The 12,477-nt window shown below is 42.2% G+C and overlaps 1 protein-coding gene across 4 annotated transcripts in view; it reads right to left on the minus strand.

The window, feature by feature from the left end:
• SYT16 (synaptotagmin 16) overlaps window positions 1-12,257 on the minus strand; it is a 24,664-nt gene extending 12,407 nt beyond the window's left edge. For 3 of the 4 annotated variants that reach the window (XM_042814652.1, XM_042814651.1, XM_042814653.1), the window contains exons 1-3: window positions 12,014-12,257; window positions 7,823-8,266; window positions 6,637-6,826 (exon numbers count right to left, since the gene is read on the minus strand). In XM_042814652.1, coding sequence (XP_042670586.1) covers window positions 6,637-6,826; window positions 7,823-8,266; window positions 12,014-12,175 — 796 coding nt within the window. In that variant the 5' untranslated portion in view covers window positions 12,176-12,257. The remainder of the gene's footprint in view (window positions 1-6,636; window positions 6,827-7,822; window positions 8,267-12,013) is intronic. The other variant, XM_042814654.1, reaches the window with a different exon arrangement.
• Between the last annotated feature and the right edge of the window lie 220 nt (window positions 12,258-12,477).

Raw genomic sequence — 12,477 nt, forward strand, 5'->3', positions numbered from 1 at the left:
GCACAGTATGCTTTATGCATTGCTGCTGCCTTGGAGAGAATGGGAACTCTAAATTTGAGTGTATCATGAATGCCCAGCTTCTCAGCAATGGGAGCAGTAGTTCTGCTGCAGCATGCAGTAAGGATGCTTAAGCTTGGCTGTTCTCACCTCCAGCAATGGTGCCCACAGGCACGGCTTTATTATACAGCCTGTCATCAGATCTGCAAATGCTGCTCTGTGGAGTTACTGTTGATTTACATTAAACATTCAGCTCCAACTGAAATTTGGAATTAGCAGAATTCTACCGTGGGAGCAATTGCTTTGTCTTCTGCTTATTTTGGGAGGGGGAAGAAAAGATTTTTCTCCTTGTTCACAGCTATGGGAGCAGGAGAGGCATCACCATACACTCAGCTTCAAATGTATCCCTCTGGTTCAGAAACATCTTCACTTTACATATAGCAATGTATTACCATCAGAGACTTTTAGAAATACAAAACTATTCAACGTGACAGCAGATAACTGCATGTGCAAGATATCACTGGATGTTTAATTATTATGGAACATCTACCTCAAAAATCTCACTACTGCTCCTTACAAGTCAATTACTACATGCCTTGATTCTCAGTGCCAGGTCTCACGTGCCTCACATAGAAGAGCTGTACCAAGTCAGACCACCCAATATCACCTACCTTAGTAAGTCTACACAGAAACAGCATAAACTGATCCTCTCCCAAACACTCTCCCAAACTCCAGTGATCTGTGACTCAAGAACTTCCTTAGAGCCAATCTTTGTATCTCAGCCAATCTTTGGTTCTCAGACCATTTTTCTTCATGGGTTTATCCTGCTGAACTCAAGAGAGTTGTACCCACAGTATTCTGCAGTTAGGCACACGGTAGTGTGAGTATGCATGGTGTGAAGAGCACTCTCCTCCTCAGAGCCTGCTACCTCCTCACTTCATTTTAAGACTGTTTATTTTTTTTAATCAGGACAGACAATGAATATTCATTGCCAGCTCACCTTCGCAACACTTAGGATTTCACAGACTGCCACCAAATACTCTCCCTTCTCCCTTTTGTTGCAGCACCACTGGAAGTCCAGGTTATCCAATTGCAGCTTGCTGGAAGCTGTTCCCATGCTTCTGACTATCTCTGTCATTCTTCACTGCATCTCTCCAATCCTTCCAATATTCTGCTTGAATGGAGGGAGCCAGAATTGTGTATGGTATTCATTATGCAGGCACTCGGATACTTACAATCAAATACGGACTTCTCATTTTCTTTTCTATATAATACACATTTGACTTATTTTTTCCTCAGAATACATTTCCTATAAGTCTAATATCTCACTCCCAAGCAGCTCTGAGTCCACCCATGTTAAGCCTGAATTTCACAACACCATACCTTACATTTATCCACACTTCATCTCCCACACCAGTGTCCAGCTGCTCATTATTGAGACATCCTTCTGGGACTCCATACAGCTGGCCTCATCTTCACTGCTCCAAACAAAGCTTTCTCAGTGTATCTTAAGCTGATTCAAGACATACTCAAGGACAGACAATGAGAAGACGCAGAAGTGGTTTTGTACAAGCTTACTCTGACCAACTGGCAAGTACCCAGCACTGAATAGTTGCCCGAACAACTCTACTGGACCCTCTGGACAGAGTGCACCCCAGCTAACCCTGGTACAAATCCCCCTCTTATTGGTGATGAGATAGGAGCATGAATTACAAAGCTTTAGGAGCTCAAGCAAGCTCCCTCTTCAGTGCCAGACACATTGGTTATTTTTTAAATTCAGTTTCCTGGTTTTAGTCACATCAATTAAAGAAATTAACCTGCCTTAGTCCTCTGGGATAATAACTTTCTTCACAAATAAGTTGATTAAAAAAAAAAAAACACTAATATCTTTCAAGTACTCTGGTACCTGACCAAGAAATACCACCTAAGGACTCTAATTCTCCTACCAGAGCATCTTCTGTATTCCTTGGTGTTGTTATCTGGAACTCAGACACACACAGATTTTTACTTCAAGAATTTCTCCTCTTCCCAATAGGAATTTCATAGCTTGTTCTTTCTCCCTCCTGTCTTCCCCAGAGTTAAGTGTTATTGTACTTGCTTAATGGGGTTAATATGCTACTGATATAATAATGATCATGTATGAATGTAATTATTATGTGTGATTAATTCTGCAGTTGCCAAAAAGCTTGGAGGACTATTCTTAGACAAGGGAATATCTTTTTACAATAGCCCTTCTCAAATCGCATTACATACAGGCATAAACCCCAACATAAAAGTGAAAGAGGAAAAAGCAAAGGCTGGATTAGAAGAAAGAGAGCTGCACCCAGAGCAGCTGATGAAGGTTAAGCACCATGTGGGGAGAGACCATCCCTCCACTGTGTGTTTATACACTGACTAATGACCCCTATGATCACTACAATCCCATATTACTACTGTAACATGCAAACAATCTGTAACCAGTTACAGATTTTCAGAGATGTGTCTGCCAGCACTGCACACTTCTCTTGTTACTTTCTTTATAATAAATAGTCTTTAAAGGAACACGCTGGGGTTTGGTCTTCTAAGACCAAAATGCAAATCTCTATGAAATGATAAAACAGGTGAATGGCTGGAACAAGAACCAAAGAGAATGAGGTGAACAATACATATGTCACCGAGTGTTAAAATACCTGGGCTGCTCACATTTGACAAATCTCTAGATGCTTTTCTGCACGAGGCTTTTTGGCAGATGCTACCAATTTACAGTGGAGTGCTGCTACCATATAGTCCAATGCTGCTACCACTCTCCTGAGTGCTTTTAAGTGCTCAGAGTGATAATGGACGTATTCACATGGTTAGGAATTGTGGACTCAGACCTGCAGCTCCACACGTTTCCCAGAACAATGCCTGAATTTTTATCCTTGACCAAGCTGTCCTTACATTTCACATATGTGATTTGAAGAGAAGACTGCCTGGAAGATGTAAGTGCCTGCAAACTGCCCAGCTGTTCCCTAACCCAGCTATTACCCATGTAAGCACCCATGATTTTGATATCTGACTTAGTTCAACCCTCTGCATCCCATAAGATGTGCCAAGGAAAAAAGGAGAGAGATGCACAATCTCCTAACTCCAGCACTCCTTTCGCCCTCCAGAAATTACTTGTCACCTCTGCAGTCTCTAACGCCTTGAATCACCAGCTCCCTCTTCTGCACAGTAAAATCCCTGTGCAAGGATGCTGAGGGAGCATGCACACACACTGCAGAAAATGTTGAGCTCACCTGTGCAAGACCCCAGGTGGCAGAGAAAAGGGTCAAGGTGGGAAAAGAGCACAACTGGAGAATTTGCAATAATGTAAGATGCTCCTGTCATTCCCCATAGCTGCAGCAGTAAGCAGCAGACAATGCTAAATGCACTGGGCTACAAGTGGACCACACAAGGGTACTGTATGGGCTCTGTGCATGCAGGGGTGGAAACTGGAGATGGATTCTGCCCACAGACACTCTCAGTCTTACAATAAATAACTGTCAACCGTAGCAGCTTGAGCTTGGTATTTAAATGCCTTGAATCACTGTTACGTCTGAAATCCCCATGATACTTTGAAGAAGTAAATCATTCTCTAGATAGGATGCATACAAGAAAACACAAGGGCTATCTATTGAGCATCTCACTCAGGCAGCATGTTTCAGACACAGACAATCAGACCTCACAGCACTCCTCTGCAGTGTCTGCAGGAGTTATCAGTGAAATGCTACTCCAGCATGTGAGACAAGAGCTGGCTTTCTTCCTTCTTTTAAGCTTTTTTTCCATTTCTGCTTCACTGGGTCTTCCTCTTCGCATTCATCATGCTGCTGGGCACTTTGCAGGTGCAGAAGTGCAATGCAGAATGCAGAAAAATACACTGAGTAAGAGCAGATAGTGATAGATTCAGAACCTCTCTGTAACAACTGATGAATTTCACCTAATAGCAGACCTAACACAGAGACACTGCAGGCTTGATAATGCTGTAGTTGATCTGCGTATAGAACGGATGCAAAGGACAAACTCAAGATGGCCTTAATATCAAAGATAGGAAAAAATTGTTATTTTTCCACTGTCAGGAATATTAGTTTGGGTGGCTGACAGAGGACTTTGGCTAGTTATCAGACTGATTTAACAAGGCTTATCTGAAGCCCCACAGACACAGAAAGCAGAAAATTCAGACAGAATTTAAAACAGAAACTCCTGCAAAGATTGCCTTCTTTCCTCACACACTGGACCTGTTCTCTTCTTATCAGTAAATACACATAATGCTTATCAGCTTTAAAGATGCTGTCAACCAGCCTACTGTTTTTCTGTGTGCCCATCAGCTGAAAAGCTGAATGGAACATCTCACCAGGGCAGGTAACCCATGCTGATAGCAAACTTATGTGCACACGGTTATCTGCCAAACCCCATCCAAGAGGCCCAGAACAGACACAATTCCCCAGCACCCAGACAATGAATTAAAGGGTTGCTCAACTTGCTGCAACATGCAATGTTATCCCACAAGCACCCAGAAAGACATTCTTCAGAATAATACCAACAAATGCCAGTCATTTGATCATTATATTGTAGGTAGAAAACTGGACACCAATTATTCAAGTTCTTTGCAGTGCAAGCATTTCATTTGCTGGGAAAGTGTGGGGCAGTACAGCTTCTTGACTCAGCTAGATACAAGACTTTTGCAGGGCCTGATATAGAAACAGAAGTGCTGCATAATCCTGCCCTTCAGGCAGTTATGTGACAAACCTCCAAGACCATAGGCAGATGTGTGAAAATACAGCAGAAAAACCACAGCAAATTAACTTGGACCTGTACTGGGACTACTTTTATTTAAGAATAAAAGTAGAATTAGCCTACCTTTCCTTTAAATTGGCTAGAACCACTCTGACTTGAAACTTTTAATAAAACACAAATGCAAACTGCACCATTCCTTCAAGTAAATCCCATGGTGATCTACCATGTTGTCACAAGTAATGAAACTAACTGGGGTTGCACAGACTGAGGCCAAGTGTTTCACTGTTGCACGGACTCACCCTTAATTCTTGAAGGACTGGCTGTCCACATGGTCAGATTACTTCTGGAATATACTGAAGTACTGATGTAGTTCAGTCAAAACTTAAGCTTTCATGTCTGCAAACTGAAGTATTACACAAATATTTGCTAGCTCTGGGACAATCAGCACAGCATCTTGCAAAAGCAATCTAAGCATTCTGTAAGATGAAGATACTACATCAAATGCAGTGAGTGCCAGAAGCTGTCAAAGGTTGTTACCTCTGACACACGGACAACTAGATCCCAAAAAACAAACACAGCAGCAAACAAAAAATGCTACTCCAAATTGCCATTCTCTGCTGGTTTCAGCCAGCAGGCAATAGAACAATATGAGATGAACACAGAGCTGCCATTCAAACCCTGAGTGAGAGGCACAAACCAAAACCACTGTGTTTGCATGACCCCATCTATATCACAGACATTAGCACTATCCATCCACTAACTTTGTAAAGTATCAACTACAGCTCCAGCACTAACCAAATCTACTGTAATGCAATTTTCACTTTTTCCTTTGAGTTATGGAGGAAGGGAGCTCAACTGATGAGATACAGGAAAAAAACTTTGTTTTTTCTTTCTACAAAAGACTTTTTTGTGTGGCTACGAAGAATTCAGAATGGCAAGATCCCCAAAGGGCCAAAAGAGCCAGGTCACCCAGAGCCCAGCCCACAGCAAGGAGACTGAAAGTACAGCCCTTGGAAAGGGCCATCTAGCAGCACCAAGCAGGGCCTCTGCATAGAACCATTAGAGAATCATAGAATTGCTCAGGTTGGAAAAGACCTTCAAGATCATCAAGTCCAACAACAGCCTAACCATACTACCCTAACTAACAACCTCCCACTAAATCATGTCCCTGAGCACCACATCCAGATCATTTTTAAACACATCCAGGGATGGTGACTCAACCACCTCCCTGGGGAGCCTATTCCAGTGCTTAACTACCCTTTCTGTAAAGAAGTTTTTCCTGATATCCAACCTAAACTTATACTGTCACAATTTGAGGCCATTTCCCCTTGTCCTGTCACCAGTGAGAAGAGACCAACCCCACTCTTGCTGCAATCACCTTTCAAGTATTTGAAGAGAGCAATAAGGTCTCCTCTCAGCCTCCTTTTCCCCAGACTAAACAGCCCCAATTCCTTCAGTCTCTCCTCATGTGGCATCTTCTCCAAGTTTGTCACAAGCCTTGTTGCCCTTCTTTGGACCTGCTCCAGCACTTCAGTGTCCTTTCTGTACTGACATGCATGTCACATGGCAACATACAATCACTTGAAAAGTGCTCCTTTCTTTGTATGAATTTGCTAAGAATTACCCTGTGCTTTGGGTGCCACAGCAATTCCGCCATAATCAGATGTTGTAAAGGTCTATGCAATAAAAGAGGCACTATGATATTACTGTCCTGTCAGCTGCGTCTTCGTATGATTGCATCCACTTACACTGCAAAGTTTACCAGCACACACATTTGAAATAATGCTTTTAATTTTCAATCAGATACTCTCTGTAAGGAAATGACATAATTGAATATCCAGGGGAAGAAAATAAAAAGCAAATTTTGACTCCGTGGTGTTATTTAATAGCAGTGAAAGTACTTACCAGGTGGCCTATTAATTGCGAGGTTTCGGAAATGACTGCCTTTGATCATCTCCACTGACAGCCGCCCCGTAGTTGCATTGTATGACAAGCCCACGAGCAGCTCTGGCACCCCTCCATGCGACAGGGACTGTGTTGAAGAAGCGCTATCACTGTGAGAGATTGCTGACAGACTAAGCTGAGAGTCTGCACTCTGCAGGGAAAGAGCACTGAAAGTCTCATCAGAATGTTTACCACCACCCTCCCTTTGGTTTATATTTTGTGGCCTTGTTTAGTAAGATCACGCTTATGAAATGGCAGTGACTAAGAATGAATTACGATACGGCACAGAAAGAATGAAAGCATCACTTTTACACAAACATATCTCTGAACCTTCTCTTTAAAAGATGAGGAACTCTGTGCAACATGTTATTACTAGTGCAAATCAAAGCCTCCAAGATAAGCATACATCGCAATGCATTAAGAGCTCAGTAAATCTCCTTAAAAATGGCTTTTGGATGAAATGCACCTTGCATAGTTTGGATTACTTTTGGTCACGTACTATATTTTCTAAATTTCCTTCCTTGAACCACAATGTACACTCTATCCCCTTCTCACCCAGTGTATCATCTTTCATTCATATTCTGTGCATCACCTCTTACTGAGCTTCTTGTAGGCAATGAATCATGTCAGAGCTCCTCTGCACAAGTTGATCGGCGTAGCCATACAACTGTGATGTGCATGGAAGGCTATGAAGCAGCACAGCCATTTCTTCCTCCCATGACCTACCTCTCCAGTCTGCCATGCAAAGGAACATCAGTAAGTATTTCTGGTAACATGGAAACTGCTCAGTGCAAAGATCCACAAGCTTGGAGTTAATACCAAATGAGGGAGCCTTCAAATTGGCAGTAATACAGCTCCATCAGCATAATGGTGCACAAGAACTACTGTTCTTGTCAAAATTAAGTCAATTAGTCTTGGAGATTCCAGGACTCAAGCTACAGGTTCTGCGTAGCCTATTAATAATGTGCACCTCTGTGTAGGAAGGACATGCTGCCTTCTCTCCCTTAATGCTAACTGTGGTAGTGATTGCAGGGCAGATTCACTATTTGCATTCTGTCAGTCCTGAATTAAAGATATTAAGTACAGCCAATCCCCATTCACCAAAGGAACAATTTTATGGACTCCAAATTTCCTTCCTCAAACTTACAGTCAAATTACTCCTTGGCTCCAAGACCAGCGTCACCTTCACTTCCCCTTCCTGGCTGATGTTTCTCAGGTAGAACAACTGCTCTCCCATCATCTTCTCTCCAATCACCTTGTGCACAGCATAGAGGCGGAAACGGACAGCATGGCCACCTAACTCATGTGGCTCCAGCTTACTAAAGGTGATATTATCCTTGAACACAGGGATGGGTCCTCGCTGAACACTTGTCTTACCCCTCTGTTTCTTGCTAGGCATCAATACTGTGTGCACTTGCCAAGTGTTCACACCACTGCGGTCTTTGTCTGGGATGTCCCTGGCCTCCAAGACGGTAACCACGAGCTTTTGACTTGAGGCTTTATAACTGAAAACGACATCAAGATCACCGCATTTACAAACGGGTTGATGAGCACTGTGATGAGCTGGTTCATTGTTCACCTCATCAGCCTCCTGCAAAGAGAAGGAAGAAAAAAAACCTTCACTGGAGTTCAGCTGCCTCTGTGATGCCAGCTTTATTTAAAAAATGTTGATGACCTCACTTGTGCTTGCAACGTTGGCAGTTTCTCTGGAAAATAAGGACCCCACTTCTTCCTCAGAGGCCAATGCTAGTTAATTGCCTGATTCTGTGTAATATTCCCCATACAATCTAGTAAGCAACAGCACTTGTTGAAACATTTCCAACAAAGAGTTTCATCAATATTTAAATGTTTAGCAAAAGACTGCTAATTTAGCAAAAAATTGTACACAGGGGAAAAACTAGTCCAAAAGTTGGGGTTTCTTACTTCATTTCATTCACACTTATTTTGAGGCATTAATAAAACTTTTGGTTTCATTTGGTTAAAAATGTTGCAACCTATTCCTTGTATGTACATGGACTTATTTATTCATTTTACATTACTGAAATAAAAAAAAATTTCAATCAAACCTGGTAACTTCTTGGGCATTTTGTTCTGTAGGATAATCAAACCTTTAAGCATTGTGTTCACTTCGATGGAAAGGGAAATCAAAATATCCAAATTTGTTGCCGAATGGAAATTCCATTTCTACATGCTACTCTATCTCTCAATATTTTTCCCACAGCTAAAGCAATCATAATCAAGAGAAACTGTCTGATTAAATACATATTGATCCTTTATTCATTTTTTAAGTCTCCCAAGAGATGCATCTGTACCTTCTGTCCAGTATGGATACTAAAATGTTCAGATTAAAAATTCAAAATAGAAAACAAAAGTGTGCGGACCAATTCACGCGCAATCTTTTATCTACTTTTAAAGCAAGAGTCATCTTGATAGAAGAAAATAAAAAACACAGATGCTCACCTTACCTTTTGATGAGTGGGTGTGTGCCTTTCTGTTCAAAAGTGCTCGTTATCTCAGAGCTAGAATGTGCTTCAAGTGATAAAGGGGTTGCTATAGTGATCAATGATTTGTATTTAAACATGAGTATACACTGTACTAGGGAAAGATTTCCAGTTAATAGCCTGAAGGTGAATTAAGGCCTGTCACTAGCAGTCTGAGTCACCCTCCTCCTCAAACATTTATCTTCCTTTGCATTTCAAGTAACGCTTCTTCTCAACATAGGAATCTTATTGTTTAGAGTACAGCTGATGGGCCATAAGACTTCTGATGTAATTCCCTTGAGAAGTTTCTAGGGTAGGCTGTCTCAAACAAGACCTCAAACAAATCTCAAAACTGACATCTACTTCCTGTTAGTCTACTTTTCAAGTGTTCAGATTCATCTGCCATGATGTTCAGAGCTCCAGCTTCTCATATTTGTATCGATGTTTGAGAGATTCACAGATCTGGATACAGAAGTCCATTTCTGTACAATGATGGAGACCTGCTGTCATACATCTTGCAATAGTAATGCCAAAGAGAGAAGTCTCATCTCTTGGTCAGTACACAGAATGACTTGCTTGCCCGTAAACATGCCTTTCCATATGAGCAGCAGGTTTCAAAGGCAAAAACACAAGGCATGCCAGGTTGCCAGGAGAGAATGTGATGTTATGCAGATGTAAGTGCTGCTATGTAGCTGTCAAAGTTATTTCTGTCTGTTTGTTGAAATAATATTTAAGAAGGAAATGTAATGGAACTGCACTTGATTCGCTTTTCTCTTTGCAAGTTCATCCCTCCTCACTTTCATCTGTGCATTTGCTGTTAAGGAGATGGAATCAAGACACAATTGAGAACTGCTACCAAAGTGTAGAGAAAACTATACTTGCAGCATAAATGCTTTCATCTACATGGCTGAGCAGAAGATGTGAATACCCATGCATCATCATAAGCCCACAGGTAGAAAAAGCCAAGAGATACTTTCCTGCCCCAACCCGGCTGAGTGTCTCATCTTCTGGCTGCCTGAAAAGCAGACTGTAGGTCAGGTATTCAGTCTTACACAAAATGGTTAAAAAGGATCTGGATATCAAGGGGGTTCAGATTGCATACCAGAAGGTGACTGGGCATGGCACAGGCTTCCCAGGGCAACAGACATGGCCTCAAGCTGCTGGAGCTCGAGAAGCATCTGGGCAACACAGTCAGACACAGGGTTTGGATTTGAGGTGGTCCTGCTGCATGGAGCCAGGAGTTGGACTTGATGGCCCTTATGGGTCCCTTCCAACTCAGGATACTCTATGATTCTATGAAATCTTGAATCTATTACAATAGCTGTGGCCATATCCACTGCAAAGAAAACTGCTTACATTGGAGGAAGGGAGGAAAAGAGAAATGCCAGACTGTGGCACTTGGGCTGATGCCTTCAGAGAGATCTGTGCTATCTGGCACTCACTGTGGGTTTTCAGCCCACAAACCTTTCAGATGCTTAATCTTCTTTCTGCAGAAGTCTTAACAAAACAGCCACTGGCTTCTGGAACTCCGCTTAGGGCCGGGAGTGTTTTGTGAATGTACTGGCTACACAAATGGTTAAACTGGAATCCAAGGAGTGTAGAACCTCACCTGAATTTATTTTTTCCCTCCTCCCAGCACTGTTGTTGTGATGCCAACCCAGTTACACTATATGTGTAACCCAGTCACTCAGGACAGAGCCAACATCCATTTCACTAAGTAAAAGAAGTCCATTTCTGCTAGGGAAACCTGTGAGAGCAGCTAATTATGGACGAGGCTTGAAATGGTACTTGTGGTTCCACTGTAGGGGCATAAAATTATCATTTTTGTCTCTAAAGAGAGGCGCTTTGAATGGAGCATAATAGCACTTGAACATTTCTGGCATGTCAGAACATTTAGTTCCTGCAATAAAAAGTCTTTCATTAATCCACACAATACCTTTGGATGAGAAGCTGCTCACAGAAGATAAACTGGGACTTGGGGATATGTGCCCCCTGATGCTATAATCACTGTTTGCATTTTTAAAATCTACATACCAGGAGTAAATCAAGAGACGTATTCCAAAGAAATTCAAGTGGAGGACATTTGAGACACTGCAGCAGACATGTACCAAGGGGATATTTGTCAAATGCAAAGGAGAAATGAACCTCAGATGAGCAGACAAACACAGCATGTCAGGCACACAGCGAAGAGAGGTCAAAGCTGCCACTGCTCAGAGTTCCTGTGTGTGGTATAGTACTCTGTGGGACTGGTTGTGCAGCAAACCAAAATGCTATTCAAAATGTCCTTTAAGGCTGGAGCTTGGGAGCTGAGGAGTGGCTCTCCATCTCTTTAACCTGTTGCACACTTTGAGGAAAGGAACCCTTTTCTTAAAGCCTTGTTGCTCCAAGTATGGAAGCATTAATTTCCACAGCTGAAGAGCAGTCTCCTTTAACTCGGGAAGAAGACGTGACCTTTGTGCTGTTCTTTCAATAAGCCTGATGCAGGCTGATATTTTTTCAGAAATTTAATCTTGTGGTAAAATAATAAGAAAATCAAACACATCACGCAGGAAGAATGTGAGAGACAAAGAGGTTGCTAAGTCATCAGACATTGGCAATGTCTTAAATTCTAATGTTTTCCTGAGGCTTCAAAACAAAGGAGTAGAACTAAGGGAAAGCCAAAGAGCTCTCTACCCTTGTGCCCCCTCTTACCTTGGAAAGATGCCCATTTTCAATGGGGACCACAATGATGGTCACTTTAGCAAGTCCCAGACACCCCGCCAGTTGCCTCCAGCTTTCCAGATGCTGTCCAAATTATAGAAACTACCAGTACCATTCAAAATCTTACATCATATGTAATAAATGACAGTTCACTGTACCTCAGGGCTCCAAGCTGATGAGCTGTCAGTAGCATCATTTCCTTCAAATCCCTGGTTGTTAAATGCTGCCTCCAATTCCAAACATCCTTCTGCGGCTTGCTGGCTGAAGCCATCAGCAGTGCTGGACTCCATCCTAGGCCCTGAATGCTGCCCAGCACTCATGCACTCCGTTGTTCTTGAATCAACAGATATATGGTCATTTCCATGACAGGACAGGTTGTCTTGGTAACTCAGTTGGCTTAGTCCATCCAGATCTAACAATTTTCAGTAAGAAAACAATTTCAGAGGGATTAGAATGAATTCCTTGCCCTCTCTCTCCCAAAACATCTCTCTCTTATTTTTTTTTTTTTGTCCGTGCCACTGTATGGCAGAGGCAGCTTCTCTTAGGAGCACTGCAGCACAGGACTAGCAATAAATCTTGTACGTATCAGCTTTGATGGAGTGGACATGGCCGTTCCTCACTC

This window comes from Centrocercus urophasianus, unplaced genomic scaffold (assembly GCF_019232065.1).
Source record: "Centrocercus urophasianus isolate 14NV4802_14NV808 unplaced genomic scaffold, USGS_Curo_1.0 seq_14, whole genome shotgun sequence".
NCBI lineage: Eukaryota > Metazoa > Chordata > Aves > Galliformes > Phasianidae > Centrocercus > Centrocercus urophasianus.